Here is a 15,364-nt window from a genome sequence, read left to right as displayed (position 1 = left end):
CCCATACTCAATGTTTGTGCAGTGTGAATGTGCCACGGATCTCAGATGGGATGAGGCCGTGCATTTACTTTTGGACGCAAAAAGCCAACCGCAGCTGCATTTTATTTTTCCCTACGCTGCTGGGACAGCTGCATGTGCTGATGTACCCACAACGGCAAGGGCAGCAAGAAGGCTGGGAGATGGTGCAGAGCTGCGGGCACGTAGCACCGGGAAGCCAGCCCACCATGCTGCCCCACACTACAAGGCTTCTGGCCCTTTCACTGAAAGTCTGCATGCCCCTTGGTTTTCTTCATGTACACTTGGGCTGCTTTAATTTCACAGTTACTGAAATGTCACTGTTTTGTTTAAATCACTCTCAGGCATTTTAAGAACATAATATTAAGATTTATCAGGCAGACCAATGATGTTAAGAAATGACAGGACACTTGTTTCCAGTTTTTAATGCTTTCTTTGTAAAACTGAAAATATAAAACCAGCTGAGCAAATGAAGATCTTTATATACATGAGGTCTGTGATTAAAAAAATCCTTATAGTTAACAAAAAAAAAAAAAAAAAAAGAAGAATTGACAAACAAGTTAAATGAAAACTGATTAAAGGAAACAACATTCTCAAATTGAAACATGTTTCTCAGGAAAAAAGCCCCTTCTTTACAAGTTTATTATATAACTTACATTTACATTTTACTGAGAGAACTTACAAAACAAGCTGCTTGAAATGCTCCTCATTCCCTTAAAGCATTAATTTCAAAGTGCCATAGCAAAGGAACTGGTTCCAATATTATCTTATACAGACTATTCATGTATAAAATGTTTTGGTAAATGTGAGGTGTTTATTTAAATGAGCACATATAGGGATACAGACTAAATAAAAGTACTTGAACAACACCTTGGTTATTACATACACAGTTATAGGAATAATAAAGGAAACAAGGTCAGCACTGCTCTTAGGTGTCTGTATATATGGAAGGAATGTGATTCAAGCAGTGATCAAAGGCGCCGTTTTGGAAGAATCCATTGTCATCGGTTCCGTTTGAGACCATGTCTTCAGATACACACTGTGCTTCAGTGATTGCATCATAGCCTGAAAGCGCGACAAGTTGTATGGATATGATTTAGTAACACAGTACATATAAGGAAGGAAGCATAGTTTTGAGGCCTGGGATTATACAGTACAGCCCAGCGTTAATGAAAAGACAATAGTGTTTACCATCAAAGTCTTACCCAGGAGATACACAAACTAATCTCCATGGGCATTTGTGTCATAGTAGATGAAGCTCCCATTCATTTCTGCGGAAAGCTACGCATTTGCAAGTGAAGTGCAAGTATCAGAGCATTACTCTCTTGGGACTTTACACTCATCTGAATAGGATGTCAAAACAATGAGTGGGCAAGGATCCTAGTGAGTGTGCATTAAGTGATGCAGTCCTTATTTTACGTGTTTTTCCTTTTAATGGCACTTAGGAAAAACGTTCCATGTGTCTCCCAGCTGTTCTGGAGAGCCAGAAGATCTTAAGATCTTTAGATCTGCAGCAAGTGTCTAGATGTGGCTGAATCAGACGCTGGACCAGGCTCAACTAAAAGCCTGCAGGCTGTGCAGTACTGCACCACCAGCAGTAATGACAGATCCTGTAGTCTTGCGGGGCCAGTCCTGCTTTCAGAAGGAACCATTGGCTCACTCCTTAGAACTTAATTATAGGTATTTTACTATTAGGTATGTTTTTTATTATTCAAGACCAAATTCTCTACTTATTTACATTTCTGCATTTTCCTATGACGTATTAATTTACTGTTAGTTTACAGGTCAAATTCTGCTGTCTGCAGAAATCTGGCATGCGGTGTACGTCCCAAGTCTCTGGAAGACGAACTTGGCCTGTTTATTTGCCCTGTGCTGTGTCAGTCCAAGTGGAGTGACCAATATTTTGATAACTTTTGCGAGTGTTTATGTTATGCTAATTTCTATTTGATGAGCCTGTATACTGGGTAGATACACAACCACAGATGGACAAAACCCAAGATAAGCATACACCCCAGAAATCATTATTAGATTCCACATAGAGTAAACTATCCAAAGTCCTGAACAGAAAATAAAAATTTATTGACTGTTAATGTGATTCATGGAACAGCTGTTTGCCAGTCACATTTGGCATTCCTGTGAGATGAGATCTCATTTAATATTAATGGTGCTATAAAAGCCTGAAAAAATTAATGCATAGCCTTGATGAATCTTGCAAACCTGAACGGTTCTATTTTTACGCACAAAAAGATAAGATTTATATATTTCATAAATATTTATATTTCAGCCTTTTAAGTATTTGCATACCTCAATAACCACTCTAAAAACAAAAATATTACACAGAAACATTTCATAATAGTTTAGCCCCAGACAGAAAAATCAGCTGTTGTTGAAGTTGGTGTCTTGCCATAGTATTATTCTTTGCTCCTACAATTTCTTTTGGAAAGTTTATTTAGTCTGTTCTTTAAATACTGCAGGCTGTCAATCTGAACTTGAAATTTGATGTTAGCATGAAAAAACTATGTTTTAGTAACATCAAACTTATGAATAAAACAAAAGAATTCAAAGTTGAAGTTGAAACTTCATCTTAAACTTTTCTCTTGTGTTCGTTACTGATGCATACACCTTCTAGCATGGAACAACAGACAAATGCATGCACGCTTTCTCTGAGCAGAGTCTCCTTTAATATGAAACAAACAGGAAAGTCAACTCTCATTTTTGTAGTCTGCCTTAGGCCCCATTTCAAAAAGCATTTAACCGTCTGTTTTCAGTATCATCCTTAACCAAGATGCCCTCCTGAATTCAGACATAACGAAAAATTTCTTGGAGATACGTAAGTGAAGATTGCAGTAAATGTTGGTGTTTTGTGGCTCTGACAATACTCACATTTTGTTTGATTTCAGTAATTCTGCCAATTCTTAATTGTGGTTTTAAAAGTAGGAAAAAAGCTTCATAAAAACGAATACTTAAAGTATTATAGTAATCTAGCTATAATAACTTGTTGCAAATTTTACATTATGCAAATGAACAGGAAAATACAATTGCCATGAATGTGCAACAGCACAAACACAAAGGAACTTCTGAACAAAATGTAACTAACAAATATTTTTAGCTGAACCTATCAAAGCAGTGCCTTTCCATTTTGTAAATGTCAGCCTTGCAAAACAAAGCCATCCTTTAATTCTTACATGGACAGGAAGTTCTTGCTGCTGCTATTTTCTTCAGAGTTGTGCTAATGATCTTCTTAACTTTGATCTGATTTTAAAAAGCCTGCCAGAGCCTACCTGAAGACATATGCAGTGAACAGCCAACACAATAAATGTGAGAGGTGTCTTTTTTGTCAGCGCTTCTGAAGGTGTGTGTTGCCTGAGACATCCAGTAGAACAGAAGGAGAATTTGTCCATCAAATACAGGAGGATTAAAGAAAACAAATTTGCTTTCCTTTTGGGATTCTTCTAGATGCCAATGAATTTCAGTGACTGTGTTTTTTTATGCAAACATTTTTGTAATAACATCATTGACTATAGAGTGTGTTCTTTTCTCCTCCTGCTAAAAATATCATAGGGATAATTCTTTATAGACAGAATAAATTACCTGTTGAAGCTAGAGGTGTGCTGAGTATGTGATAGCCATTCTGTCTCAGAGGATTAAAGCAATGGGATTCCCCTGTGAGCACATCACTGGTGACAGATTGGTCCATTGTTCTGTAGCAGTCTCCGTAGTGGAAACAGTTCTGTATTGAGTGAAAGCTGCCTTGGTAACCTGAAAACAGATATTGCACACACATTTTAATACTACTGCAGTGGTATTAGCTCCATTTCTGTCACAGTATTTCATTACTATTGTGGGGGTTTTTAGTTCCTCCGTTTTAACTATGGAAAAATGATCATGCTATTCTGTAAGGCGTAATAATATAAAGGCTGCATCAGACTCAGTCCCACAAGGTGCTGTGGACTGTGATCCCCATCAAGCAAAAATCTCAAGGATGTGCTTGATTTCAAGCAATAGATCAGCTGAACACAGTCAACAGCCCACTTGTGTTCAAAGCTAAGTCTAAGTACTCACTGGATCAGGTCCAGGATGCTGAACTCCTTAGGGAATGTGTCTATAATGAATTACTTTTAATTTAAATACAATAATGCACTATTTAAATGAATAGCACTGCTTTGTTTTCAGTTAAGTCTTTTCCCATCTAGTGTGCGTTATGCACTGCTGGAGACAGCATTATTTATTAGAAATACCTCTAAGAGTACCTTAAACCTCTCCTTTCTCAGACTGCTCTTATTTCAAATGAAACCCCTTTCACTGAACATAGGGGCCATAGTCTGCAAGTAAAATTGAACTAGAGGTGCAGGACTGACTCCACATGGATGTCAGGTGAAGACTTCTAGCCCAGCTAGAGGCTATTCGTGCTTCTGAAAAGTGCCGAGGTAACTATGTATGGTCTCTGACTGCCTCAGTCATTCTGCTTTTGGGGCATGTTGGCTTTTGTCCCTCATGTACATACCCTACATTTATTATGTCCTGCTATTTTTTTAAAGTATCATACTACCAGGGGACCAGCAGTTTGTTTTTTTGCCAACAAAAGGTATGAATGAGCTGTATACAACAAAAGAAGATATTTAATAATTAAGTATAAATGAATTGCTGAGGAATTTTACAACTTACAAGTTTGTGCCAACATCCTAAAAGAAAATGTTACTTGCTCCAATAAGGGTGACCTCAAAGCATGCCACAAGATTTATACCAACCACTGGCTGATTTAGTTGTCTTCCTTCCTCCTGACTCAATAACTTCTTCCTGATTCCAAGTTCATCACATGCTATTTACATATTCATATTAACTGTCTCTTCTCCTACCTTCTCTGAAAGTGCCTTCTGAAATGATGCTCCTTCCCTTATATGCAGCTGAAGTCAATCAAGTCAGGCTTAAAGTTTAGTAGAATGTGGATTTTCCTCTAATTGTTGTTTTTCTTCCCTTGGACTTACTCAGACTGAAACCGCTCCTAAGGAACTACTGCAAAAATCCCTGGTAGTTCAGTCTAACACAGCCACAACCAGATCTTCAGCTGATGAGAGACATCAGCACAGCTCCACTCACTGGTGGAAGACTTGGCTTGCTGGGCAACTTGTGCAGCTATTCAGACAGTTTGTTCAGAAATTAAACACCCGTGCCTACCACCAGAGCACCCAGTGCTGTACAGGGTGGAATTTTCCCCTTACAAATCATGCAGGGTATAAGCTTTTTCCTGTTAAGATCTCCTGTCTTTTTCCACCTTTTCCCTTTATAACCAAAGTTTGACCAAATAGATAATATCAGGCAAAGCTCAGGGTCTGTCTGTTCCTTCTGGCCATGTTTTTCTAAGGTGGTAATAAATAATGCTGAGGCAATTCTTTAGTAGATATGCAATGAACTCATCGAGTGGTGAAAAATCTGCTCTGAAGTGTCACAGTTTAATATGTGTTTTGGCAGAATCTGCAAGGATTAGATGAGTCATTTCTTGAGAACCTGTGATCCTCCACCACAAAATACCTAAATTGTTGATATCCATGACTGTTGAAATACTAACGGATGATGATATCAGATAACGGCACTGCACACTATACCAAAGCTGTTCATATGTGCTGCTATGTAGAAGGCCCAGAAATTTGGAAAGCTAAGTATTAAATTATGCATGTCCTTCCTCAGAGTAGACAGCCACCTCTATTTACTGCCTGGAAAGTCTGTCTCAAAAAACCCAAACAGCTCTTGCTAGAGGTTGCAAAGCCATCTTTTGATGTGGTTTTAGGTACAGTGCTGTATTGACTAGCTTTTGATTATTATCCTGACTTTTCTGTTTATAAAACACTCCTGTAAACCTTCTAAAAATATATCCTTTTGAGATGAGCAGTGAAAAAAAATGAGACACTTGTCTTCAGATGAGGTGTAACTGGTTGCAGAGAGCACTTATATGCATTCCTAGAGAAAAAAATGAATTTTTTCCAGAAAGTCTGCTATAGACATCACTTCTAGGGAAGGCATGATGTGTATTTTTTTCTGTCTCTGTAATTGCTGCCCTGTCGTCATGGTCCCAGGTTTGCCTTTGTTAAATCAATTAAATATCTTTATGATCTACAGGGCTGGAACAGTGGCTTAGAAAATCAGAGAACAGCCAACCATGACAGAACTGGATTGAAACTAGTTGGATCCAGGGTTTTCTCAAGGCCTATGGGTAAGGCTTTCTTTTGAAGTGTTTTAAGTTACACTGTCTAGCTGCTCAGGAAAAAATACATGAGGTAAAGAACTGCCTCAGAGTCAAAAGTCTGCAAAAGAACTGCCATAAGCAATCAAATTCTCCTTTGGGTTGCAGTAGCTGCCCCTCAGTTTCACTGTGTGATAATCTGAAAAGGCAGCACAAAAGGTTTTACTGGAACTATCCAACAAAGAGACACAATGTAGGAAAATACTAGTGTTACTGCACTGTTGTATTCACCAGGACCAAATTTCTGTGAGCGCTTCACAAAGAAAATACAGAGAAAGCCACCATTCTTGTTCTAATATTCTTGCAGATGTGATAAATGCAGGTAGCAAACTAAAGATAAAAGATGGAGGAAGGGAAAGATTGCAGCAAGAACATTGGTCATGTAAAACAAATCATGACACTAAAATGGGACCTTTAACCCTTCTGACCCGAGCAGGGTAATGCAAGCTTACTTCCTTTTTCATTAATTTCATAGAAACAATGAGGTAGTGGGACCCTATAAGAATGAGACAGAGACTTTACAAGGCATTCTAGGATGCATAGGAAGAATTTGTTGCTGTTCCCTGCCCTTAAACTGGGCATGAAACACCATCTAGGTGGGAAGAATTGTGCTTGCAGTATTCAAAGGTGTATTTGAAATGAGTCTTGGATTGACTGCAATTGCATGCCTCCAGCTTGAAGGACTGCAGGACCAGGGAGTTGCTGTGTCACTTAAGATTTTTTACATGGCTTTTTAATACACTTTCCATACTCCCACCCACCGCTTCAGAGGCACAATTGGAGAGTTTCTTTTGGTACCAGGTTGGTTGGCTCTTGCTGATGGCCTTCAGTAACCTGGCACAGCTCAAGAGGCCAGTCACTCCAGAGGATCTGAGCCTCACGATTTTTTACACTATTTGAAAGGGAAATTGCAGCTTGTTTAAATGCTGTTCCCAAAAGCCATAGTCTTTACACAAGCGATGCAAAGGCCATGTGAGTTAAAGCAGCCACAAGGACTATTATAACAATGGGTGCTCTTACCATATAAGGTTTTGTTCATTTTACACAACCACAGGAAATAAAACTTGTTGCCTGCAGGCAATACAAAGTTTGATTTTCATATGCAGTACAGGACAGAGTTTTACTGCATTTATACATTTTAAAAATGCACGGTATGAAATAAAGGTGCTTTCAGTTCATGCCATTTACTTGTGTTTCGTTTAGATTTTTTGAAATGCTTTACACAGAAAGTATTAGGAATTAAGATACGATTAAAATCCCATAACTAATAGTTCAATTAACAACCATATATGGTTGTTTAGAGTAAATTAAACATGGAGCACTTTTTACAAGTTCTTAAATAGACTCTCTTCAGAGGTTAAAATATGAAGTAAACAAGAGGCGTGCCTGGTGCAAACATCCCTGTTCCTTCTAGGAAAGCAAAAGTGTAGCACCAATTTGGCAACAAGTGTTTCACCAATGTTTTTTTTCCACATGAATTGCAAGTTTTCCTTCACTTTTGATTGAAATAAAACATTTTCTGAGGTTAATTTTCAAGTGAAGAATTTACTAAATGTCCTGTCAGTTTAAATGATCACTATTAAATGTTTTATGTACAGTAGATGTAGAAATATCACAGTTAATAAAGGAATAAACTGAGTTCCAAACATAACATTTAGCTAAAATTTTGCTTTGACATAATTTGTGACAGAAAAGCTGCAGTTAGCCACTTCACACAGTGCACTGGCTGCCTCTGTTTCTCTAAGGCGCAGCCTAGAAAACTTCAAGCCACTTTAAAATGAATGATGTAATGAGCAAATAATTGGAATATACCTATTAAATACCATCTTGTTAAGTCATGTCATTCACATGTATGTGCAAATAAATCTCAGCTTTTCAAATTCCATAAAATTTTGACAAGAAATCATGTCAGGTATAAATAACTACAGGATTCCATTGCCTGCCAAATTCTTTCAGCATGTAATAATTTCCATCTGATCTTACTACAACTAGGTTTAAACATATAAATAATGTCCGCTTATTCTTTCATTATCAATATTTCTACCAGCTTGACAAAGCTTGCTGTCTTCTAAAAATGTCAGATCCACAATGTTTCTATGCTTCTATACAGCTCTACAGCTAGACTTACATAGTGTTCCTTTTTTGGCAAAAATTCAAAACTCCCAAATTACTACAGATTCCATTATAAAAATGTGCTATTAATGAACTGAGAAGCAAAAAAGATGTAAAGCAAGTATAGCTAAGTAGAGGTTACAGATCAATTGATTTCAAAGGCTGCTAATCAAAATTGATTTTTGAATGACCATTTCCATAATGAATTTAAAATACTACTTCAACATTTGGCTAAAGTAGAAAATTATTGCTTTTTCGAAACCACACGACATAACACTTAGAAAGCAACAATTCATTCAAAAGGAAATGTGGTTTTCTTAAGGAATAAAGTCAATTTATTTAAGTGGTTCAAAACTTGTTCTGTCTATGCATTTGTTTCTGCCATAGTAATGAGCTGCTAAACTTTCCTCTTGTGGTTTGTAGTTATTTAGCTCATTATAGTAACATAATCATATATCATTATATGCTATCATAAATCTGCCACTTTTCCCTTACAGAGTTAATCTTTTTAAATTGAATAATCTGTTGAGCATCAGGTCAAGTTAGTTTTGCCTTCAGCACAAATCACTTAATGTAGTACACTTTAACTTTTCAGACTAAGTCAGTCCAACCAAAGAGTAAAAATACACCTCAGAGAATGAAAGGCTGAGGGAACTGTGGGGATACTGAACCCCATTACAGCTGTGAGTTGCTCACTGGGTTTGTGTTCACCTCCTGTATGTCCTCCGAGTCTCAGTGTACACTGAGGGAAAGCAAACCTCCTGGTCTGCCCACTGTTAAATTGATCACGTGAGACTTTGCCAGCCAAAAATGACCTTATGCAACTGACAGTACAGCTGTGAAATGAGTTTCAAAAACTGGTTATCTGCCTGTATAAACTTATACGCTTGGTTATACTTGCAAACTAGACAGATGCCCTGCATGCTTCTCTTTTTGTGAATAATTACCACACTAAGCAGCATGCCATCTGGATTATATAACACATTCCTTAAATATGCAAGCTCCTGTTACTGGAAGAATCTGTGATGATAATGATATCTCTTGCTAATTTATACCTCAAAAATTAGACACATCAATTAGTTCCCACAGCAGAACTCTGGACTAGGTAAATGAGCTCCCGATTAAAAAGGCCGAGTAATTCAGGACAAAAAATGTTTTAAATTAAGCAGTGGGACAGCTTCTTAGCTGCTCCCATACCTGTCCTCAAATCGCACTGGCACTCAGTAGCTGTACGGAGTCCCTTTGCATATTATTATATAAAATAATACAGATGCCCAATTTCCAAATAATAAATAGCAAAATATTTTTTCTTTGTCTAAGCTCATGTCTAGTGTATCTCTGTGAGTGGACAGAGCAGGCCATTGCCAGGGTGCTCTTCAGTCCACGTATTTTGGGACTAGATGGCTCTTGCTTTGGCAGTGTCCCTCCCTCCAAGCTGACAGAAGCCTGGATGACAGCATACTAGCACAGCTAGTAGCTGGCTACTGAAAAACCTGAACAAATGCAATAAACCTGCTGTTGTAATAGCTTTCCACATTATGGTAACATATCACACCATGAACTGGTCTGAAAATTTTGCTCTGTGTGTATAGCAAGCCACTTCAAAAATCAGAGTTCCCATTGAAATGCTGTCAGTCTCCTACTAAGTATTCGCTGAAAATGCAAAACCAAATTATTTATCCCCAGTTGGGGATAAAAAAAAAGGGGGGGGGGGCAAAAAACAAAACCAAAACAAACAAACAAAAAGGGAAGAGTTACCTTGAGATCCCTGCTGTACGGACTGGTTTTGAAACTGAGCGTATGGTTTATTTGGTATTCCAGAAAATTGCTGCCCGTTTGGTGACTGGCTGTGTGATGATGGAGAGCCGTGCTTCTGCAATAGGGAAGGTGGAACTAATGCTTTCAGGGGGCTGACAAGTGGAGAGACTATGTTGGGAGCAAGCCTAGAAAAAAAACATACGGAAAAACTTCACATATCACATCACAATATGGGAAACTGAAATACTTGAATGGCCATGTTTCTGTGATGGCCAAACTATAAAAACATTTATTTTGTGGGTAGAAATTATATTGCAAAAAACCCAAATGATAATGCAGTGCAGCTTTCAGGTATTCATTAGGGGGGAAACAGCATTAGAAAAGGATTTCTCTTGCTTTGCACTGACTTCCTGTAATAGTCATAATGACAGGATTAGAATGACACCACTCCTCAGTAAGCAACTTAGACACAGCTCAGTTTTAATTTAAAATTTTGTGAGCTGAGAGACACATCCAGAAAACAGAAGTGGAAAATGTAGTTAAAGTGAGTAAATCCAAGTAATGCCTTCATAGCTGTAATGGGGTAAAGCTTGACACCCAAATTTCAGCCAAGAAAAAGAAAAGCATTTGTTCCAGTTATTCCTCATGTAGAATTTTTTAGACTTAGAAATACAGCTTTAACTGTAGCAGATAGTACTGTCCCTGCAAATAAAATCCTGAGTAAGTCTTTGCTTGTGGCAGCACTGCTCAGCGGGAGACTGAGAAGTGATTGTACCTGAGAGATGGAAAATTCCCTCCAGACGTCTGGGACTGGGGACAGCAGAGGAGCGCGGGGGCAGTTCTGCTTGGGGAACAGAGCCTGACCCAATGCTCCCACGAGGAGCTGGAGCAGCTCAGGAAGAACCTCACTAACCCACTCCCATCAAGTCCCCAGGCATCTGCCACCCGTGGGGCAAAGAAGCTTCAATGCTTCTTCCCTGTCCCAACGTGACTGCTCCACCAACAGGAGGTTCAGCATCTGGCCCAGAAGGGATGAACCGTTTGTCAGACAACTGTCATTTGGCCATTTACAGACAGAAAGAAGGCACAGTGCAGAAGATGGGACCAAAAAATCTGGACATTCACATACAAGCGCCTTTTACAGCTGCACTAAACTAACTCTATAAAGAGGTAAATACCCTGTTCCCCTGAAAATAAGCCCTAGCATGATTTTTCAGGATTTTTGAGGATGCTCAAAATATAAACCCTACTCCAAAAATAAGCCCTAGTTACAGTTAATTTTAAAAGTCAATTTAAATAGTGTCCAGGCAGCTATACATGTAAAAAAAAAGGTAAGCATCTTTTGGAACAAAAATTAATATAAGACCCTGTCTTATTTTCAGGGAAACAGGGTAGGAAGAAGCTGGTTCTCTAACCCTGCTATGGTAGCTGTGACAAATGGCCTTTTGCTCCATAGCCCAGTGTCACACTGTCAGATGTGCTGGCCACGTGGTCCCTGTGTTAACTGTATATACTCTGTTGCCTCTGGAGCTTTTGCTAAACATAAGAAGCAGCTCTTTGAACAGCACTAGAACTTTCAGATGCTAGAAAAACCACCTGTCTGTTTGAGAGGCACCCTGCTGAAACCTTCCAGCTGCAGGTCCTGAAACATGGAAATAAAATTACTCCTGCAAGTTATAATACAACAACTAGCTGGAAAATATATTGACTGCAAACCATTGCATGCGTATGAAGAATCAACTAAAAACAAATTAAATCATTCACTGGTATCTTGCTCTACCACTGTACAAGCCGTTCGGACACCATAAACCATGATTTGCAATAGCAGTTCCTCACCAGTTTACATGACTGCTTCTTGGAGCAGTTAGAATTAAACTTGAGGAGCAAGGCTATGCTTGACTTAGGGCTAAGCACTACATGGCAGTGTTCAAGAGGTAAATATAGATGATCTGTGAATTAATGGTGACAACAGCTTAATCACATTTAACATGAGAGGCAGCGGAACACTGCCAAATGCTGTCAGAGTGACACTTTATTAAAAGGGGCTGAAATAAATCAACCAGTCACAGCCCATCCTATGCTGAAATAATTCCATCTCCCAGAGCAGGAAAACAAGGCCTATAATACAAACCACAGACACTCTCAATATCCCCAAACTAAACAGAAGAATTAAACCAGTATTGTTTAATGGGTGAAGGCGAGGATATTTTCAAGCCAAATATGTAAGAACTGGAAAATTGTTTTTTTGTAAGAAAGATAACACTCCCTCCAATTATGATGATGTGTAAACTGAAGAAGACTAAAGTCGAATTTTAAGAGCAAACATGCAAGAAAAAAAAAAAAATCTTACCTGTTTTTTTTTGTTTTAGGTGCATATTAAAAAGAGCTCTGCAACAAAGCTGGGATGGCTCTTGCCCTACCCAAGGGTAAGGGCCTGAGGCTGCAGAGGTGCTGAAAAGGGATGCAGGGGATGCAGGGGCCACCTGTGCCCTCTTCAGGTCAGACACAGAAAATGTTCTCTAGGATCTGAACTGCTGAAGAGCAGATGCTCAGGAGAAAACACCAAGTTCATTTGCTAAAAGCAGCTAAATGCTAAGGTCAGCTCCCATGTGGCTATAGTTTTTCCTCAAAGGTCTCAGTAGAGAAATACTTCAACACAAATGAGCTGTCATGCAGCCCAGCTGCAAGTTCTGTCTTCTGCAAATGCTCTCAAATGTGTGTCTGTGGTCAACTATTGCATGAAGATGGGGCTGACGTTATCTGCTGGGACATGCAGAAAAGACTTCGCTATGGTCTCTTCTGAGGCTGCAAGTGGGTACCAGCAAAGCACAACCACAAATTACAAAATGGTCACCAACCCCCTCAAATGGCACAGACAGAGACATTGTCCTCGACATGCCAGAAGTGCTGTTAGAAGCCTGGAAATGCTTCTATCTGAAAGGAGATTTAAAAGATTGCAGTTGTTTTCATTGGAAAGATAATTGCTAAAAGAGTTCATGATAGTGACATTTATATGGATAATGACCACACACACATTTAAAAGAGAAACAAAAGATGTACTAAAAACTCCAAGGCCTGGATGAGCCAGAAACCACTCTGAATGAGGGAGGAAAATACTTCTGGTAAGCGAGTACTCTGGATCTGCCTGTGCTGGGTTCCCTCTGCCATCTCTTGAAATGTCTTGTCCTGGCTCCTGCTGCGAAATGTGGCACCACAGCGAGGCCTGCGGGGCTGCTCGCTGTCGAGTGCTTTGTCAGAATGGTCGAGTAATTGCATTTTTAAATTCTTTGCAAATACGTTACATGTCAAACAAAAATGGTACATTTAAGGTGTCCAGCTGTGGGAATACTGAAAATCACAGCTTCCCGACACAGTTTATCTACTCCCAGAGGCTATTTAAATCTTAACCATGCGAGAAGTATTTAACAGTTTTTATTGTTATTTTAAAAGCAGCGCTTCTCCCATTCACACTCTCTTTCATTCCTGTTTTTCCTCTGTGTGAGCTCAGCAGTTGTGACAGCGTTTGTACCTCAATGCCTTTGCAATGGCTGGTGAAGAGCAGGTGAGGTTCCACAGGTGGGGCCGAGGGGTGCAGAGGTGTGTGGGGCCCTGCTCCAGCAGGTGAGCCGAGCTGCTGGCTCACTGCTTGCACTCGGCACAGCTGTCACAGTGCTGGGCCGCAGCAAACATCCCTGTCTGCGGGCGGCAGGTATCCTGGAAACCTGCTGAAGTACAGGAGCTGGAGCTGAAACCCTGACAGCTCCATGTAATGCTTGACCATTGCTGCCTCTGTGTTAAGAGTTTAATACAGTTGAGCGGGTCACCGTAAAACTGACCATGTTCTGCTCAGTCTCCCCTAAACAGGAAGCTAAGGCACAGTTTTTAGCTAGGAAGGAGCTTTGCTCAGCAAAAAAATCTGGCTGTATTAGCACAAGTGGCCAACGTGGGTATTTGTTGCCTTAAAATATTAATCACAATGCCTACAGCTCAAGCTGGTCTCTAAAATATTATTTTGTGTGCATGTGTGAATGTGCTCTGGCATGCTCAAGAGATTTTTCATCAGCTAACTGTCCAGTTCCCAGTGCCGTGCTTTAAATTCTCTCCTGAATGTTTGCCTACTAATTAGGTTGCTTTTAACAACCCAGGTTGTTAAAAGAGAGAAGAAATCATTCCTGATACAAATCAGATAATGCATTAGCAACAGAAAGGAGATGCCTTCTGTGTGAAAGAAGAAACACGAACATATTTACACCAGGAACTCAGCTGGGTCTATTAAAAATTCCCAGGCAGTAGCTCAGGCATATGTTTCAATAACTAATAGCCTGGACATTTCCTGTTAATACTGTACTACACCCACAGTTTGCTTTGATTTGGATATTAATAATAAATACCATATATTTTACTTTAATTGTAACTGGTAAAATTCAGTAAACTTGCAGGTCCTTTGTGGGCCTTTTAATATATATCTGCACCTATGTATAGCTATATAGAAGAAATACAAATAAATACTCTCACACATATGTAAAAAAAATCCTTAGCCTTCCTTAATTCATTAAAGTTGAGGGCTCCTGGCTATATGGAATATTTCTGTTCAGAAGGATACACCTTTTTTTCCATCTCCCCAGCCTGCTGAGAGAGCTAAGAAGAATCAATGGTTCTCACAGGTCGCTTGCACTGCTGATGTGGTTTGACTGTCAATATAGTCTACCCTGTCTTACAAGGATTCTTGATGGTAAAACACTTAGTAACTTGAACAATAAATTAACCCACTGCAATGCTTTCACTACTCCATTATTGGAAACTGTCTGTCCCTTACGTGGAAGGTAACCTGTTAACCATGCATTGACCTTATCCTTAGCCATTATCTGCAATGGACACTAACAAAGTTACTTGCAAGCCCTCTCTGAATCCAGCAGATTTCTAGTTGCCAAACAATGAGACTGCTATTGTTAAAACCCTCGCTGTGTGTAATATATGATGCAAACAGGAAAGCTTTTTCAGTTGAAGATTCATTTTGGTGACTTCAGATCTAAGAACAGTAGGGGCTTCTCAATACCTCTCACACAGACAGGTGTGCACCAAAAGAGTCTACGTGATAATAACAGTGATAATAGCAGTGATAGTAACAGAAAGGGAACTATACAGTTGTATGCAGTGAGAATCTACTTACTTAACCATGTATTACATAGTGGTGAAACCAGAAGAGCTGTATTCAGTTATCATACACCAAGTTATCACAGG

The 15,364-nt window shown here is 39.3% G+C and overlaps 1 protein-coding gene across 1 annotated transcript in view; it reads right to left on the bottom strand.

Annotated features, from left to right (window-relative positions):
* Positions 1-388: 388 nt before the first annotated feature.
* Positions 389-15,364, bottom strand: part of GLIS1 (GLIS family zinc finger 1) — a 196,485-nt gene continuing 181,509 nt past the window's right edge. Inside the window, exons 9-11 of the mRNA XM_082053857.1 lie at positions 10,124-10,308; positions 3,607-3,774; positions 389-1,080 (exon numbers count right to left, since the gene is read on the bottom strand). Of these exons, the coding sequence (XP_081909983.1) occupies positions 944-1,080; positions 3,607-3,774; positions 10,124-10,308 (490 nt within the window). The 3' untranslated portion in view covers positions 389-943. The remainder of the gene's footprint in view (positions 1,081-3,606; positions 3,775-10,123; positions 10,309-15,364) is intronic.

This window comes from Streptopelia decaocto (assembly GCF_964273445.1).
Source record: "Streptopelia decaocto genome assembly, chromosome: 5".
In the NCBI taxonomy this organism is placed as follows: Eukaryota; Metazoa; Chordata; class Aves; order Columbiformes; family Columbidae; genus Streptopelia; species Streptopelia decaocto.
Note: the sequence above shows the minus strand (reverse complement) of the source record. Positions and strands in the feature narration are given on the sequence as shown.